We start from the raw sequence: 18,382 nt of genomic DNA, 5'->3' as shown, positions 1-18,382 counted from the left end.
ATAGGCTCCACCTTAAAAAATGGTACTGACCAATCCTATCTTAGCAAATGTTGCTTTCTGCCATATTAGGATTGAACAATTTCGTTCAAGGAAAGCAGCATAAAACACTACTTTGCAATGGCACATGTCATTACAGCCCATGAACAAATAAAATTAATTAAGTTTTTACCACTTATGAGCAGCCTATTCAAAGATACCTCCTACTCTGTAAAACTTGTCTGATCAGGCAACAAAGCTTAATGAAGGGTCAGTTCTTTTTTATTACCTACTTTATTTTATGTATTATTATTCTGCTTTCTGCAAGCATCCACAAAAGCTGTTGTGAGCTGGAGTCATGTGAGATTTTAGGCACTTGATAAAATCTCTGTATCTCGCTCTCGCTTTCACATTCGGTATCTTTTTTCCCTCTCTCTCCTTTGCTGTGAAATGTCAAATGAAAATTCAGTTTTTCTGTTTATTACCCAATAGATGGAGGCAACATCAGGATCATTTGATATATAAAGTCACTGTTGCATAGAGAGAGAATGTGTGTATCAGTCTGTTTGTGTGCATGTGAAAGTGTGTGTGTGTGTGTGTGTATATATATATATATATATATATATATATATATATATTGGAGAGAAATGAGAATGGAAACCTGTAAACGGTTGGTGGTTCACAGAAAATAGAGGGACGAAAGGGACAGACACATGCACATGCCAACCCCCCTTCTCAGAGATTTACTGTTGCCTTTGTGACTAAGACCCAGTTCCCCTAGAAAAGACAAGGCCCACATTAACAGGTTTTAATGCACTTTCAACCCCCTATTTCTTCCTCGTCGGCCCCTCACTGTAACGCCCCACTCTCACTACAGCCAAGGGTTCCCGGCCTGCGAGACTCAATAATGTGAAGCCTAAAGCGTGAGGCCCACACAGGCTGGTCTGTGACTGACAGCAACCGTATTTACACACAAACACCGTCACCATCACATGAGCAGCATCTCCCAGACGGAGGGAGGGGATACCCATATGATCTCCAGTATACCAAAAGGAGAATCCCCTCCCTCACTCACACGTTACTCACACACTCACTCACACACACACACACACACACACACACACACACACACATATCCGGGAAAGCACACACTGGCCCACAGTGGATTTGCAGAGGTGCATATTTTTGCATGTATTTGCAAAGCTAATGAGTTTAGGGATGTTAGTTGTGGTTTATTTATTTGATATGAATTGTACATGTGATGGTGTTGGGGTGTGAAAGTATGAATGCCCAAATTCAGTCATTTTCAGTTTAAATCGCACAGTTCTTTTTTTTCCCCCTTTGTTTTAGTTTTTTTCACCACTGATATGTTTTTTTGTATGGAAGCCCGTTTCTCCCACAGAATTTTAAAAAATTGACCCTTCACAAAGACCACCTTAGTTACAGTTGCTACATCCGACATCCTCATGCCACACATCATGTTCTCACACAGTGTAAAATACATTGCCAAAGAGGACACTGACAACGCGCCGGCAGACAAGACAGAGCAGGTTACTTTTGGTATGAAACAAAGTGTCAGCTTTCAAATTTTGTCCTTTTTTTAAAGAAAGTCAAAGAATAAATACCGTTTTGTGGCTCTTTAATGTGTAGTGACAGATTGCTGTAGCCGCAGAACCTCATTTTAAGCGGCACATGAACCGATCATCTCTTCCTCTTTACTATAGCACAAAATAAACATGAATGAATATCAGAAGATATCTTGTTTCAACCTTGGAAAGATGTCAATTCACACCATTTTTCAAGTTCAAGCCCACAACTTGATCTTAATCTACTCCTGTCTGGTTTGTTTGTTGGACAAAATGGCAGTTTCGGCATTCTGATTGGTCAAGCTCCCACCAATGTACAATAATGCGTTTATATCTCACAATTCTGAAATTTCTTCTCAGAATTTCGAGTTATCTCACAATTCTGAATTTATACCTTGCAATTCTGTCGGAAAAAAAAATGATGAGAAAAAAAAAATTAAGGATTGTGAGATATAAACTCAGAATTGTGAGGGGGGAAAAGTCAGAATTGTGAGATAAAAAGTCACAATTACCTTTTTATTTGTTTATTCTGTGGCATAAACGGACTTCCATACAAAAGTCTGTCATATGTCGTTCTAGAGATGAAGACGAGTAAGAACTGTAGCTCTGCAGAGAGTGACTGATGCAATAGAGGGAGAAAGTGAAAGCTGGGGTTTTGCCAGCACTACAGTCTTCCACACTACCGCTCCCCTGCTGCTCTACATATGTACACCCAGCAAGAGCCCTGCTGGCACATCCCACCGGCCCACCTCTACCGCCTCCTTTCTCATCTGCCGCTCACTGTATGACCATCTCGCCTTATACGTCCTCTTTCTCTCCGCCTCTACCTTGCCATCTATTTCTCTCTCATGATATCGCTTTAATTTCTGCCTGAACTACACACAGCTCTCCTCATCTATCTCCTCCAATCTGTCCTGTCCCTAATCTCACTCGTTCCCGCTGTAGTGCTATCCATCTCCCGCAATCTCTCTCTCGCTCCATGAACATGCCTGTATTCTCATTTATGAAAACACCTTTGCCTTCATCTGTTTCAGACCCCGTGGCTACTGTTCCATCGTTCTCTGAGTGCCTTTAGATGTAGCGCTCTGCCATGACATAATATTGTATTGCTCATGTTGAGTGATAAACTCATATTCCTTGTCACATTTCATGTCTGAGAATGAGAAACAGTCCCAGAAATAATTCAAAGAGTCATCACATGTCTGCAGTCTACAATGGGCCCTTTTCAGACTCTGATTCTGCATTTGTGTCTAAAGTTTATATATACTGTAGGTAGTACCGTTCAAAAGTTTGATTTTTTTTTTTTAATTATACTTTTATTCAGCAAGGATGCAAAAATTGATTTAATCAAAATAAATGTTTTCAACTGTGATAATGCTTTTTATATATATATATATATATTTTTTTTTTTTATTTATTTATTTTTTTTTTGTTTACATTGTCAGGGTTCATACAGATAGAAGTCCCAGTTTTTAAAATGCATGCTGAAATTTTTAACAGACACTGTAAATGCTAAAGGAAGTGAACAGCAATGCTATATGAGAGGTTTCTCTCTTGGTTAGGTTAGAAAGGGTATTGATCCACCAGTGGTGTCCAGTGGTTTATTTACCCACAACAAATCGATGCTGTGCTCAGCTGTGGGATCCTCTGACCTGATCCTTCTTAGAACATGTGGTGTTACTCACGTATTACAACCATCTTAAAGTGTTCTGCTCGGCAGATATATGAGGCATTCTAGTGCCCTATTCTGTTAAAACAATATATAACATTAAGTCATTATATATCAAATATAATGCTTCCCTTCATTTAGAAGATGCTTATATCCAAAGCGACTCACAGTAGCTACACTCATGTCAGGAATAGTCCCACTGGAGCAACCCGGGGTTAAGTGCCATGTTCAATGGCACAATGGTGATAGCACATAGGTTTGTAGCCCAATTCATATCAGCCATATCACCCTGTAACCCAAGACTGGTTGCTCACTGAAGTTAAGCAGGGTTGAGCCTGGTCAGTATCTGGATGGGAGACCTCCTGGGAAAACTAGGTTGCTGCTGGAAGAGGTGTTAGTGAGGCCAGCAAGGGGTGCTCACCCTGTGGTCTGTGTGGGTCCTAATGCTCCAGTATAGTGATGGGGACTCTATACTATAAATGCTTCATTCATTCATTCATGCTCTTTGCGGGAATCAAACCTACTACTTTTTGGTTACTAGTGCTTGTCATTAACACTACACCACCCACAGTTTTACCCATCTGGTGGCAATAGTTTAGCCAAGAAAGACATGTTCCTGGATCAACATGTTTGTTGGTCCTGGAGCAACATTTATGTTCAAACATAGTACTAACCCTAACTCATCCAGAATCATCATCCCATCTATAAGAGGGATGTTTAATCCAGGATGTTGATCCAGGAACATATTCTACTTAAATTTACATTTATGCATTTGGTAGATGCTTCTATCCAAAAGAATTTCATTTGAAGGCATACATTTCATCACTTAATACATTCCCTGGGATTCAAACCCATGACCATGTTTTTGCTATTACTCTGTAGTTCATGGGTTCGATTCCCAGGGAATGCATGTACTGATCAAATGTGTACCTTGAATGCAATGTAAGTCGCTTTGGATAAAAGCATCTGCCAAATGCATAAATGTAAATGTTAATGTAAAACGTATAGAGCATAGCCCTATAACAATATCAAGGTCATGGGTTCGAATCCCGAATTAAAGTATGAACTAATAAAATGTATACTTTGAATAAAATTTAAGTTGCTGTAGTACTTTTCCACGACATTCTAATTTATTGAGATGCACCTGTATAGTTGGAAAATAACAATTATGTATAGTTGGTGTTTTTCTACAGGTGGCAGATAACAAGTGTACAATAACAGCCTGCGAGTGAGACCACATTGAGGAGGCAGCACAAACGAGAAGAAACCTTCAAGAAAATCTCAAGGCTAAAGAGGCTTTAGGTTTGTTTTCGAGAATGTCTGAGAGCTTGTTTGGGACCGGCAGAGTCACACAGACCTCCACCCTGCCGGTGTGTACTGCTAATAAGTACACTTTTCAGCACCTCTTCATCTCTGCTCGCTTTGTTGTCTCCTCTTGCCTTGTAATCACTTTCTCACCGTGTGTGCCTCATAAGCACTGGCCACTCTCAGCGTGTGTCAGCACTATATGGTGCTCTGCGTGAGAGTGTGTGTGTCACAGTAGCCAGTGGCTGTAAGCTCAGCCGGCCTGCTGCTCACAGAGGGAGTTATATGTGTAATTACCACGTGACCCCTGCTGACCCCAACCGTCTCGTGTCAGCGGTGTGTGTCGGCCGTGCCGTGCCTGCTACCGTCTTGTTAACCACAATGGCGAGGAAGGGACAGTATTTAGGGGTGAGACACAGACACTCAGCAGAGCATTAGCACAGTTCACACCGCTTGTCCATCTGCCAACGATCTAACCACAAAAATACACACACAAGACCTTTTGAAATAAATAATTAGGTTTGCTATAGCTTATTTTCTTCTTATAGTTTCAGTTTCATAAAGTGAAATCTGATTTGGAAGAACTACATACAAAGTTGTTAATAAAAATAGCACCTACATATCAAACCTAACAACACTATAGTAAAATCATTAAAATAGCTGTAAATTTAAATGTACTATTATAAACAGTTATTTCAAAGCATTAAAATGACAGCAAATCTCAAACAAAGGCAGTAGTTCTGCTCTATGAACACTTTTTGTCTATTCTACACAAAAAGGTAAAACAAAAAGCTAACTTTTGCTTTTAACAGTTTTTAAATAGACTTTCACCTTCAACATTAATTTACCATCACTCCTTTCATTACATTTTATAATTGAGTGAAGTAGAATAGCATGGACAGGAAATGATGGGGGACAGGGGTCAGGAAATATCACAAGTCAGATTCGATGTGTCAGAGCATATGTGCCAAGTGCACTGTCTCTGGCTTTGATATATATCTTATAGTTTCAGTCTTTGCACACATAATTGAATTCATGATGTCATTGTGTTGGGCTAATGTGCCATGGGTGGAATTATTAATAATTTTTTAGAATTCTGGTTTTGGATTTATGAGTAATTTAACATCTTTTGAAGAAACTTTCCTGCTTTGTTCTACACTGAACACTGCTGTTTAAAAGTTTGGGTTTGGTACGTTTAAGTTTTTTTTAATGTTTTTGAAAAAAGTCTCATGCTTACCAAGGCTGCATTTATTACAAGCAGTAATATTGTGAAATATTATCACAATTTAAAATAACTGTGTTCTATTTGAATTTATTTTAAAATGTCATTTATTTCTAGGATGGCGAGCAAAATTTTCAGCATTTACTTCAGTCTTCAGTGTCACATCATCACAATCATTCACAAATCATCTAAAATGTTAATTTGGTGCTCAATAAACATTTCTCATTATTATCACTTTTAATTGTATTTATTTATTTATTTATTCATTATTTTCTTTTTGTGGACATCTTGGTTACTTTTTTTTCAGGATTTGTTGATGAATAGAAAGTTCAAAAGAGCTGAATTTATTGGAATCCTTGCTGAATAAAAAAATATGTTTCTTCCAAAAAGATCTTACTGACCCCAAACTTTTTCAAAAGGGTCTGGCTGCAGCTGGCACTTGCACTCTCAGACGTGCATTCTCAGGCTTGCACTCTCAGACACTGGAAGTGCAAGTGTCTGAGAGTGCAAGCCTGAGAATGCACGTCTGAGAGCGCAAGCGCCAGCTGCAGCCAGACCCTTCTCAACTTTTTAACAGTAGACCACATGGTAGTTGTTGTGGTTATTTAGCAACAATGTTTGTGTTTCGGGGCAAAATTTAAATATCTCTTCCAATAATGATAACCACAGACCTTATTTTACTTATAAATCCAAAACCATCATTCTTAAAACCCCAGATTTTTTCCTGAGGGAATTCCCAAGGGCGAATTCTCTTCCACATTACAGGCCTACAAACAGAACATCTCTATATATTGGCTAATTAAATGCAGATAAAGGCATTTAGTGCCGGTTTCTGATGAAAATATAACTTCAGTTTCAAAACTCCTCCTCATGCAGACTCAGACTTTAATTGCTGCAAGCAGCTCCGTGTATCAAAACACACCATCTTGTTCCTGCCAAAGCTATCAATGGTCCTTTCTGTCTTGCTGCGTTTCAGCCCATTGTGTTGTGAATTTGTAATTCTAGGCAATGGTGAATTGCAGTGATTATGTAGCCGTAATTTAACCAGGATGATGTGTTTAATTGAATTGTTGCTCCCTGATGTTTCTCTCTAGTGAGGATGCTGTTCTGTTGACAGATGTGTTTTGTCTGTGAATGCTTGTTGTTGTTTTCTTCTTGTCAGCCCTTGCTGTGTGCGTCTGTTTGCGTGCAACTACGCTTTCTTCCCGAGTTTGTGACCTTGGATGTTTTCTTTAAATGTTAATGTCTAGACTTCTGATAGATTTCTCTGTAGCGAGCATCCAAGGACATTTTGCACTTGAGTACACAATGTTGCCTTCATTCCATTTTCTTTGGGTTGAAGGCTATTTCTTCTGCAAAGTGCAGTGCTGAGAACCTATTTCACTGCAGTCGTCACCCTCCCCCACATCATCTTTTCTCCATGTAAACACACACTCGCTTTCCTCTTCCTCTCCTTCCATGTTCTCCTTTTCAGTCTCTAGACTTGTCCTCGCCAGCCCCATCTCTGATATCCACTTTTCTCCACCTTCCCTCTTGCCATCTCTTTCTTTCTCTCCCGCTCATTTCCCTCCATCTCTGCGGAGGGGCAATTACCCCAGCGTCTCTATACGCCGGCGATCTGAGCATCCTTGCGCTATGCATTGTCTGCAGCAATTTACCAGCCGCATCTCCAGATGAATGCCTCCATTCACAATTACACCCCGTCTATTAGCTGCTACTGCTGCTATGTTTGGAATGGGAGGGGGGGTTGTTGTCTTGTTTTTTTCCCCTTCACGTCTGTTAAAAAAAAAAGTAATTAAATGTGGACAAAGCAAGTGAGGATGGAATTGTGCCCTCCTTTCGTCCTCTAAATCTAAGTTTTTAGGCCTCATTTTGCAATCTCTCCTCTCCTTTGCTTGTCTTGGTCTCATTTTTGGGGTTTGCGTTTTTTGCGGATTGTTCTGTATTTTCATTTTGTGTCGCTTTTTCAGAGAGTGGTTGGCGACTTTAACACTCTCTTTCAGAGTCACGAGAAACCATTTCCCGCCATAACTGACTGGCCTGTGACACAAGAGGGTTTGCGCGGCAGCCACAAAGTAACACTGAAGGTACAGTACGACAGCCTGGGTTGCTCTGAGTGATTTAGTATTCCAATAAATCATTGAAACAATCTAATTTCCTACAGATTTAAATTTCCCCTGAACAGATCGGCATTGATCGATTTCAGGTATAGAAACATGTCAAGCCTCTCTCGGGACTCTGTGGTGAAGGATTGTCGTAGGAATGGTAGCTGCTTGTTTTTACTGTAGATATGGACATCAGGACTCTCATCTTTGCAAAAATAGGTATGGCCAGACTAAATCTGGTTTCTTGCTTGTTGGGTAATGAATACAGCATATATACAGGACTCGATTGGCCTGCAGCAGTAGCTTAAATGATATGTGTTCAAAATTATTTTCATAATAATAGCAATAAATAACTAAAATACACATAATGGCACTCCTTTTGTACTTTAATTTAGAGTGATGGCTTACAGTTTGTGTAGTAGGCCTATTAGTTATGGCTAGTTTTTTTTTCTTTCTTTTTTTGGCTTATACATACCGTTTGGGGTCAGTAAGAATTTTTAAAGAAATTAATACTTTTATTCAGCGAGGATGTGTTAAATTGATCAAAAGTGTCAGTAAAGACTAAAGATTCTATTTCAAATAGGCTAAATGCTGTTCTTTTGAACTTTCATGGTTTCCAAAAAAATATTAAGCAGCACAAATGTTTTCAACATTGATAATAATAAGAAGAAGAAATGTTAAAGGGGTCCTATTATGCTTTTTCACTTTTTCAACTTTAGTTAGTATGCAATGTTGCTGTTTGAGCATAAAAAGATCTGCAAAGTTACAAAGCACAAGAACTTTCATGGTTTCCACAAAAAATATTAAGCAGCACAAATGTTTTCAACATTGATAATAATAAGAAGAAGAAATGTTAAAGGGGTCCTATTATGCTTTTTCACTTTTTCAACTTTAGTTAGTATGCAATGTTGCTGTTTGAGCATAAAAAGATCTGCAAAGTTACAAAGCACAAAGTCCACTTCAAAAGGAGATATTTTATTTAACAGAAATCACTTTTCAAAAACTACAACGAACGACTCGTTTGGACTACAGCGCATATTTTTATTTATAATATTACAAATACGGACGAATGGGATGAGACCTGGTTGAGCTGCACTAGAGAAGGCAACGAGTGTTATCACTATGTCGGAGACACGCTATAGCTTTCCCAAGGCAGGCGAACTTAAGAGTGGTTACAATCATCCGGGTTTAAATCACGCTCAAATTGATTTGATTTTGACGCAATATTTACACTGAAGCTCGCAGCAGGCGGTTATGGTAAGGGGCATGCATGACATTTCCCGACCAGGTGCCGAGTGGTGCCAATCACAACACACACTGGCCCAGCTAACCAAACACAGCACATTTTATGACGTATTTCAGAACGCGGGCCTTCTGCTGCGTTGAAGTCCTCCAGGGACGTTCGTACTTACGAGTTGACAAGTCGTAATTACGACGTCAGGTGCGTTCAAGAAAATCGAGTTTCCCACTGGTAATAACGACTTTGTGGTGGCGTTCATGTGCGTTCAACTCGTAAATACGATCTTGAAAAGTGGGCCAAAACAGGGTGCAAAATTGTATTATTAATCCCTCATGACATTTAAAATTGAAAATATTTTTATTTTTTAAAGCTAATAGCAGTTACCCTTGCTGGACCTGTTTTGTCCCACGTCTCAAGAATGACTGCTATCCGACATGACTTGAACGCACCATTCATTCCATACAGGAACTATTCGAGCCGTTCATGCCAGACTGAGGAGAGAGGTGTTGTAATAATGTAAAATATGTGAAAAATAATGTGTTTTTCGAACAATCTAGTATGAGAGCCTGTTCTAGTACACCCCCAAAACAAAATGAAGACTTTGTAAAAGAGCATAATAGGACCCCTTTAAAATATAAGAATGCTGGGGTTTTTTTTCTGAAGGATCGTGACAGCCTTGGTAAGCAAAAGAAACATTTTTCAAAAACATTTAAAATCTTACCAGTCCCTACCTTTGAACATTAGTGTACCTATTTCTTTTTTGTAGACTGTTCTTATTATTTATTTATGTAACTTCTATTGACAGGACATGAAATTGACAGAAAACCAAAAAAGAAAAAGGGGAAATGGGATGGGGAAATTACCCCAGGTAGATTTGAACTCTGGTCATCTTGCAAATATGAAAGACTGCACAATATATTGGAATATGTGGAGCCATGTCTCTGAATTTTTTATTGATTGTTTTCTTCAGTATATCTGGCATGCAAGATTTATGTTGATTGGCATTGCATTATGAGGATCAAGGAAATCCCATGATGGTTCAAAGTTCAGTAATATTGGCAACATCTTTATCAATATATAAATCAGCAAAAACCATGTGCAGCTCCTTGTAATTCATGGTGGTCTGGGTAACATTAGATATAGTCCATCTCAGGCGCTTTCGGGGATGTTTTCTTCTCTGTGAAGTAAAGATACATATCGGTTTATGTTGTGGAAGGCTGTATATCAAGTTTTAAATGTGTATTGAGGCTGTTCGCCATCTCTCCTCTGGTTCTTCCCCCAGAGGCAGGAGCCTTATGGATCACAGGAACGAGGAGGAGAAATAAATTGGAGAGTAGGATAAATCGATGCTTGACGGAGAGGCAAATAGACCTTCCAACCTCAGTCCAAACGCAGAGCTTTGGTTATTTTCCTTAGGGCTCTATTGGATTGGTTGACGGCGGCTGAGCAGAGGGCTCAGACAAGACTTGGCCTACAGATGATGTCCTTTGTGTTTATCCATTAATGTGTAAAGAACCTTTACCATTTTGGGGTGGATATTGGTCCATTCTTGGGGGAGGGGTGTCTGGAGTTTCAAACAGCAATGTCAAATAGGCCATAATTTCACTGTGCAGCATTGGTTTGTTACAAATTCTTAAATCTTGTTTCCCATATTCAAATACCCTCAAATTTTGTCCTCAGGGATCAAAAGAAATGCATTCAAATCATGACTTGAACACCATATATAGGGCTGACACTCAAAACACTACAGTAAACATCAAGCAACAAAGTCGAGATCAACTGGTCTCAAGTCTCACAAATCTCAAGTATCAGCTACAGTGGAAACTTATCCAAAAGGTCAAACTTTAGTGAGCAACTATGTGCATGTGTTGATTTGTTTGCTTATGCATGTGTGCATGAGATGCAGAGTTGTACAGTCTGAACTTCCAAATTTATAATTTATTGATGTAAAACCTTACAAATTAACAAATAAAATCTGTCCATTATATAAAGCAATTGTATCTCTTCACAAGACTAATGATTAAAGATCGGGTTGGGAATAAAGATTGGGAATGACATGTGGCTGAGTAAATGATGACAGAATTTTCATTTGTGGGTGAACTAGCCCTTTAAGACCTACATAGCTTAAATCTCTTTTACGTGAACATCAAAAAATAACTCCTTACTGTATGTCACTAATCTATCTAATGTATTTTTCTCTTCTTTGTGAATTTATATGATGATTATTAAATGATTATACTAAGTGTTACTATTAGAAGCATTCCAGGCCATGATTTGATCCTGGCTCTTCTGTGGGGGAAAAATCCCACATTTTCCTACCGATCTTGTTCAAGTGGAATGATTCAGAGTCTCTGAAGATGTTCGAGTCACTTTTGTTGCGTGGATGGATCGCATAACAGGTCTCCACTTTGCCTCACAGGGGTGGTCTCTTGCGCCCCCCAAATGAATGCAGACAATCGGTAGCCAATTGTAGTGAGGGACAGATTTAACGATGTCTTTGTGTGGATTAATTGCATGGGATTACTAGATTCTCGGTGCAAAACCTGTTCAACAAGAGCTGTAGGATACTCCCCCACTGACAGAGATTGGTGTCGCCATCCACCAATCCTACACACGCGCACTGTTCAATTTTCTTTCTATAATTAATAGCTAATTCACTTGTTTTTTTCTGGAATACTGGAAAGTGCAACCCAGTTTTCAGTGTGCGATTTATAGGCTACACTGATTTTAAGGTGACCAGCAATTTAAGGGTTTTAAAATAATTTTTAAACTTAATGTAAATTAAGGTAGGTAGTTTTCTGGACGCAATCTGCCGATGTTCTCTCCCGCAAGCAGTTAGCTAAACGCCACTTATCGAAAATACTTGGTAAACAAAACACTGAAGTTTTGAATCGTAATACGAATAATGATATGTGGTGCATTCTGGACCGCCCGACATAAGCGTGACTGGTGTGCTGTTGCTATGGTTACCTGGTTTAGCAATCGCGATTTTTTGGCATCTGTTTGGCAACAGTTAAAGTGCACGCTCAGATTAACTTGTAATGTAACTTTTTGAAAGCTCTATATAAGCTACCTGTATGAAACAATATGTGTTTTTGCGAAGACCACTTGACACCCACCTCCCCCCAAATTCTTATCTGCTTGTAATGCAAGATATTTTTTTCTGCGTCTCAGCTGATCAGATCATTGATTAGCGTAACTATGAGAAGAGTTTGATTATTGTGTGATTTAAAGCATGTCTTTGTAAAGTTTAATTAATTATTAATATGACCGGGATCTTGTGTGAAAATCCACTGAGGGAAATATGTTGATGTATGGGGAGACAGCTACCTAATTAAACCATAAAAAATGGAATCTTTACAGCATGCGGGTCATATAATTACTGTTAATTTAACGCTCAGATTCTCTGTCATTAATTTTTATTCCCTTAAATGTAGTTTGGCAGCGGTTCCCGGGGCTCAGAAATAGATTTCACTGTATTTGAGAGAGCGCTGGCCCTTCCAAATGAATTACCATAGACCCCACAGTCCAAATAACAAGACTCGCATCATTTATAGGTTGTTAAGCCATGTAATTGAACGATCCATAGTTTGCATATTATACCATTAATGTAATGTGCTTTGGTTTTCTCCCAACACGACTATTCAAGCTTCTGTGGCGTTGTGGTAATTCTCTGAATTACAACCTTAATTGCCATAAATGTTCTTTTGATCTGGGTGATTTCACTGTTACGCCACAATGATGTTCATTATTACGCGGATGAATTTCCGGAACGTGTCTTTAAAGTTTTCCGTTTTCTTCTTTTCATTTTTGGAACGCCCTTTAACCCCCAATTAGGCCATCCTTGGATATTTGTTGTGTCTTTTACCTGTTAACTGATTAGTGGCTGCCTTGGGATTTTTTATATATACCCTTTTTATCTATACCTCTTCTTCTTCTTCCTCATTTTTTTTTTTTTGGATATGGAAAATTGTAAAACTAAGCAGTCATAGAGACCACACTGTAGCCTACAACAAGAACTTAAGAATGCTTACAGGCCCGTCTCATCTGGAAACAAAACAATTGAACCAATTCAAACAAAATGAACCTTTGTATGTCCATAATAATCACACACAAAACCTTTTTTTTCCTGACATTTCATAAACATATGAATCTGGATAGCCTATATACCCAGAGCTATTGATGTTCCTTTCAATAGCAGCTAAAAATATTTTAAGTAGTTTTTTATTGATATAGGCTAAACGACTTCTGTTTATAATAGTTTAAGGTAAATGTGTTGAATGTTATTGAAGGCCTACATTGTGGACTTTATTGGTATTTCTACCTTGTTTATTAGGCTATGTAGGCTGTTGTTCAGTGACGCGTAATTGGACGGTGCTGTACGCCCTGCTTCAAAGTTCATTAGTTGTGCAAATTACACTTTATTTACTACCTTTAAACAGTTCCTTAAAATCAACTGATCTCTCTCTGTCTTTCTTGTTTCTTTTTGTCTTTTGTCCATTATCCATTCTGATTTACGTAGGGCCTTCCAGAGGAGGCGATACTGGTGACGTGTGAGGCGTTGTTTAATGTACTGCTCTCTATAGCAACCAGCAGAGCTGCTGAAAAAATGTCCCCCCTCCTCGGACAATGTCGTGTGCTTTTCTTTACAGAGGCTCACAGAGAAGCCAGCTGGTCAGCTTTAGACACCTGCGGTCCCAAACGGCCCACTGTTTTCCCTCTGAAATATTCCTTTGACTTGTACACCGTGCAAACCCAGAGAAAAAAAAATATATATATATTTTTTAAAGATTTATAAGGCAGTTGTTAATTAATTGGATATTTAGGTGTAATTAGATATTTAAAATGCCATGTTTGGAGTAATAGTTGTTTTTATAATTATATTTGTAATTAAACGAGATAAAGAAAAATAAACAATATTGCACTTACCGCCTAATAAAGGCATAGCCATTATGCAACACATGTGCTTCTGTCTGTGAATTACAACATTTTTTTTTTAATCAAATCGGCATTACTGTGCTTTATCTGGGACCAGATCATGTGAACGCAATTTATACCTAAAAACGTTTATGAGAGTTTTTTGCCTCCTTTTGGTCATTAATTAAAAAAAAAAAATGGAAGGCTGTTTTGTTTTATTTTTTATTTGATTTTTTTAGCCTATTTATTAACTGAAGCTGTCTTTTACCCACTTTTTAGTACGCGTCCTACACGTATATCTGCTTTTATTTGTTTATGCTTTACAGAGATGGTAGAAGTACAATTTATATATACAGCCAACATATTTTCTGCTCTTTATTTCTGAAAGAGAAAAATGACAACATAATATAACGTCATGTTTCTCTTTCTTATAGTATCACCTTTGAAACTGATGTAAAGTACATCACTTTTTAAAGTAATACATGTTTAAATGTTAAATGAAATATCTGCCTCAAAATAAATACCAGTTTGTTTCTTATTGTTCTTTCGTTTCTTTCTTTCTTTTGTGATTACAATTTTTTTTCTAACACTAATCTGCTCAAGACAGCATAATTTCACTCATCAAAGTTCATTTCAGTCCAATTCAAATTTATTTGTATAGCGCTTTTCACAATACACATTGTTTCAAAGCAACTTTACAGAAAATGCATGTCTATTACATAGTTATTGCCTGTGATGGCCAGCAAACGTAGCTATTCATTAAAGCCCTGGTTTGTTTGTTTGTGGCAGTTCTTCAAAATCAAACACCTGAATGAGACAAACGATATTTTAAACAAATTAGTTAATATCTGGTCTAAAGGTTGAAAAAAAAATTCTTTAATACACTTTAATTTAATTCTTCGTAAAGTCCGTAAAGTTAACTGTGTCCAAATAGCCTACTTCTTTAGGCCAGCAAACATCACGCTAGAAAGATTAGATAGCTTCCCTTATTTGACAAATGAAACCCCGAACCTGTAATCAATAAATATATGAAATGACATCATATAAAATTGTTTTAATTTATTGCATGAATTCTATTAAATAAGACACATACATACATACATACATACACACACAAAATCGCAAATTCCGTAACAGACAAGTTTGAAATGAATTTCTCTCCAAGTTATAAAAATCATAACCTTTGATGTTCTTCACTCCGGTCTTGGTGGCCCGTCGGTCCCTCACATTTCAGAGGTGCTCCAGGACACTGAGTTCTTTTGAGGGAAAAAAGCAGTGTTTGTTAAGACTCTCCAGCATCCAATGAAATGAAGGCTGCCTCCAAAAAACGCGTCCATCGTCCCTTTCCACCCAATGAGCGTCGTCGAGGGGCGGAGCTCAGGTGCGCGCCGCTACGTACACTTGGCAAAGAGCCTGGGAGACGCCTGTGGCAAAAGAGTAACTGTCAAATGCAAGGTTCCTTTAATAGGAGTGATCAGTCCGGCTCCGAGAGTCATGGCGACTACAGCATCCAATCATTACAATATCCTCACCTCCAGCCCATCTATTGTACACTCGGAGCCTGGGAGCATGCAGCAAGCCACGGCTTACAGGGACGCGCAAACCCTGTTGCAGAGTGACTACTCGCTGCAGAGCAACAGTCACCCGCTCAGCCACGCGCACCAGTGGATAACAGCCTTGTCACACGGAGAAGGAGGTCCGTGGTCGTCCAGTCCCCTCGGCGAGCAGGACATCAAGCCAGCGGTGCAGAGCCCCCGGGACGAGATGCACAATTCCAGCAATTTACAGCATCAGTCGCGGCCACCCCATCTGGTACATCAGACACACGGGAACCATCACGATTCAAGGGCATGGAGAACAACGACGGCGGCTCACATCCCCAGCATGGCCACGTCGAACGGACAGAGCCTTATTTACTCGCAGACCGGCTTCAGCGTGAACGGTCTCATCCCGGGCAGCGGCCAGGGCATCCACCACCACAGCATGCGCGACGCGCACGAGGACCACCACAGCCCGCATCTCAGCGACCACGGCCATCCACCGTCCCAGCACCAGCACCAGCCGCACCAGAGCCACCACGACCACTCGGACGAGGACACGCCGACCTCGGACGACTTGGAGCAGTTCGCCAAACAGTTCAAGCAGCGGAGGATCAAGCTGGGCTTCACGCAGGCGGACGTCGGACTAGCTTTGGGAACGCTCTATGGAAATGTGTTTTCGCAGACCACGATATGCAGGTTTGAGGCCCTGCAACTCAGCTTCAAAAACATGTGCAAGCTCAAGCCTTTGTTGAACAAGTGGTTGGAGGAGGCAGACTCCACATCTGGCAGCCCCACGAGCTTGGACAAGATAGCTGCGCAGGGGAGGAAACGGAAAAAGAGGACTTCCATCGAGGTAAGCGTCAAAGGGGCTTTGGAGAGCCATTTCCTTAAGTGCCCAAAGCCAGCCGCGTTGGAAATTACTTCGCTGGCGGACAGTCTGCAGTTGGAAAAAGAGGTAGTGAGGGTTTGGTTTTGTAACAGAAGACAGAAAGAGAAACGGATGACTCCTCCCTGCGGACCTCTACCGGGTCCCGAGGACGTATACGGAGACACGCCGCCGCATCACGGGGTTCAGACGCCAGTTCAGTGAGAAAAGACAAAAACAATACAAAAACAAGGACATATCTTATCATACTGACTGCTTCAGTCTTCATTTATGATTATGTTCACATTGGAGCTATCCAAAGTGAAAGCAGCTGCGGTTTAGACTACTGAGGCGGGAGAGCAGATTATATCCGTCTTCAATGTTACTCAGAATTCGTACTGCTGCAACAGAAGGGACCGTGCGTTCCCCGCGCCAGCATAGAGAACGGTTGTTCTGTGAATACCCAGCACTGTGAAAAGACGCAGTTTTAAGGTGTAACCCTACTATTTATCAAACACTTTGAGACGAGCGAAAATGTCCTACTCAAACGCGAGCATGGTTGTCCCATAGCCAGATGTTTACATCTAGACGCATTCACTGCATTTTCTGTTGCGAGATTAAACTGAAAAGTGACTAGTGCTGCAGCATTGACAAGTACACGCCATTTTAACTTTTGTTGTGGGCGACTGAGGGTGAACATCGATTCGATTGAAAAAAAGAAAAAAAAAACATTAGTGTGACATGCATCCACCCACAGTATTCTTCCATTTTCTTGGGATCAAAAGGCCTTTAAACATTATTATTATTATTATTATTATTTAAATACAGCACGGTTATGTATCAATTCTCCTACTCATGGAGACACAGTGAGATGCAAAGTCACACTAAACAGATGTAGTCTTAGCGCCAAGAAATTAGTCTCACCCAATTGATTCTGGTGTTTTTCTCGGTTTTATCAATACGTATGGGTCTAAATTGAAAATAAATAAAAAGAAACCTCCAGCATTGAGCTGCAGACACGTCACCGAAGGGCTAGTGCTAGAAACCTGGCATTTCCTTCGATCTAGTCATATTACCATAAAATACAATTGTTTCACAGGACTCCACACAGTGCTGTAAATATTGTATAATTTTTAAAGGACATAGCTACATTATTCTCTCACTTGAGCACTTTTTCGTATTATTTAGAATTTGGAAAAGATTTTAGAGTTTTTTGTTTATTTTATGTTTGTCTTATTTGTTTAACATTAGAGTCTCGGTATATTTTGCTTTTATATTTATAGTCAGTTAGCCGAATATTGCTTGCTATCTCCTACGGAAGTCAGTTGCTTTTTAACCCACATTCAGCTGCTTTTTTATAAATTATGAGCTGACTTTACTATATGTTTATGTATAGTAAACAATGTTCAGTCTTCAACAATGTTAGCACTATTTTCTACCCAACGAATTCAATATTATATATCTCAAACATTTGAATGTCTTTTTAAATTATTTTGAAATAGATATTATTTACACAGTATCGTGGAGAATGAGAAAAGCAAGTGATGTGACCTGCAATATTTTCATTTAAAGTCAAACGATTCTTCATTGTTTCATATGACAAAGCGTTTTTGTGTATTTTATATTTCCATAATTTATCAATCATATCAATTTGAAACACGAGCACTATTATTATTATTATTTATTATTATTAAATATTCTCCACGTTTACCCAACATCAGAGCTATACAGTAAAATGATACTTAGACGTTGGATTTAACTGTCTTTGTTCTGTTTGTTTTTTATGCTTTATAGTTCTTTATTGTGTTGGTTCCGGTTCGCATTTATAGGGACACGATGCAGTGATGATTTACTGAAAATGTAAACACTGGAAGATTGGAAAAATGGGAAGATTTCTCCCAGGGGCTTGCTATACGTCACTATGTGTAAATACAATACAACAATCAGAAATTATTA

The 18,382-nt window shown here is 39.2% G+C and overlaps 1 protein-coding gene across 1 annotated transcript; it reads left to right on the top strand.

The window, feature by feature from the left end:
* The first annotated feature begins 15,435 nt into the window (after positions 1-15,435).
* Positions 15,436-16,979, top strand: LOC107700690 (POU domain, class 3, transcription factor 2-like). The gene has a single exon (XM_016502430.1). It carries the CDS (start codon positions 15,515-15,517, stop codon positions 16,649-16,651), a length of 1,137 nt encoding a protein of 378 aa, XP_016357916.1. The 5' UTR covers positions 15,436-15,514; the 3' UTR covers positions 16,652-16,979.
* The last annotated feature ends 1,403 nt before the right edge of the window (positions 16,980-18,382 follow it).

The sequence above is a fragment of the Sinocyclocheilus anshuiensis genome, unplaced genomic scaffold, assembly GCF_001515605.1.
Source record: "Sinocyclocheilus anshuiensis isolate Anshui unplaced genomic scaffold, SAMN03320099.WGS_v1.1 scaffold782, whole genome shotgun sequence".
Taxonomy (NCBI): domain Eukaryota; kingdom Metazoa; phylum Chordata; class Actinopteri; order Cypriniformes; family Cyprinidae; genus Sinocyclocheilus; species Sinocyclocheilus anshuiensis.
This window is presented reverse-complemented; position numbering and strand designations above follow the sequence as displayed.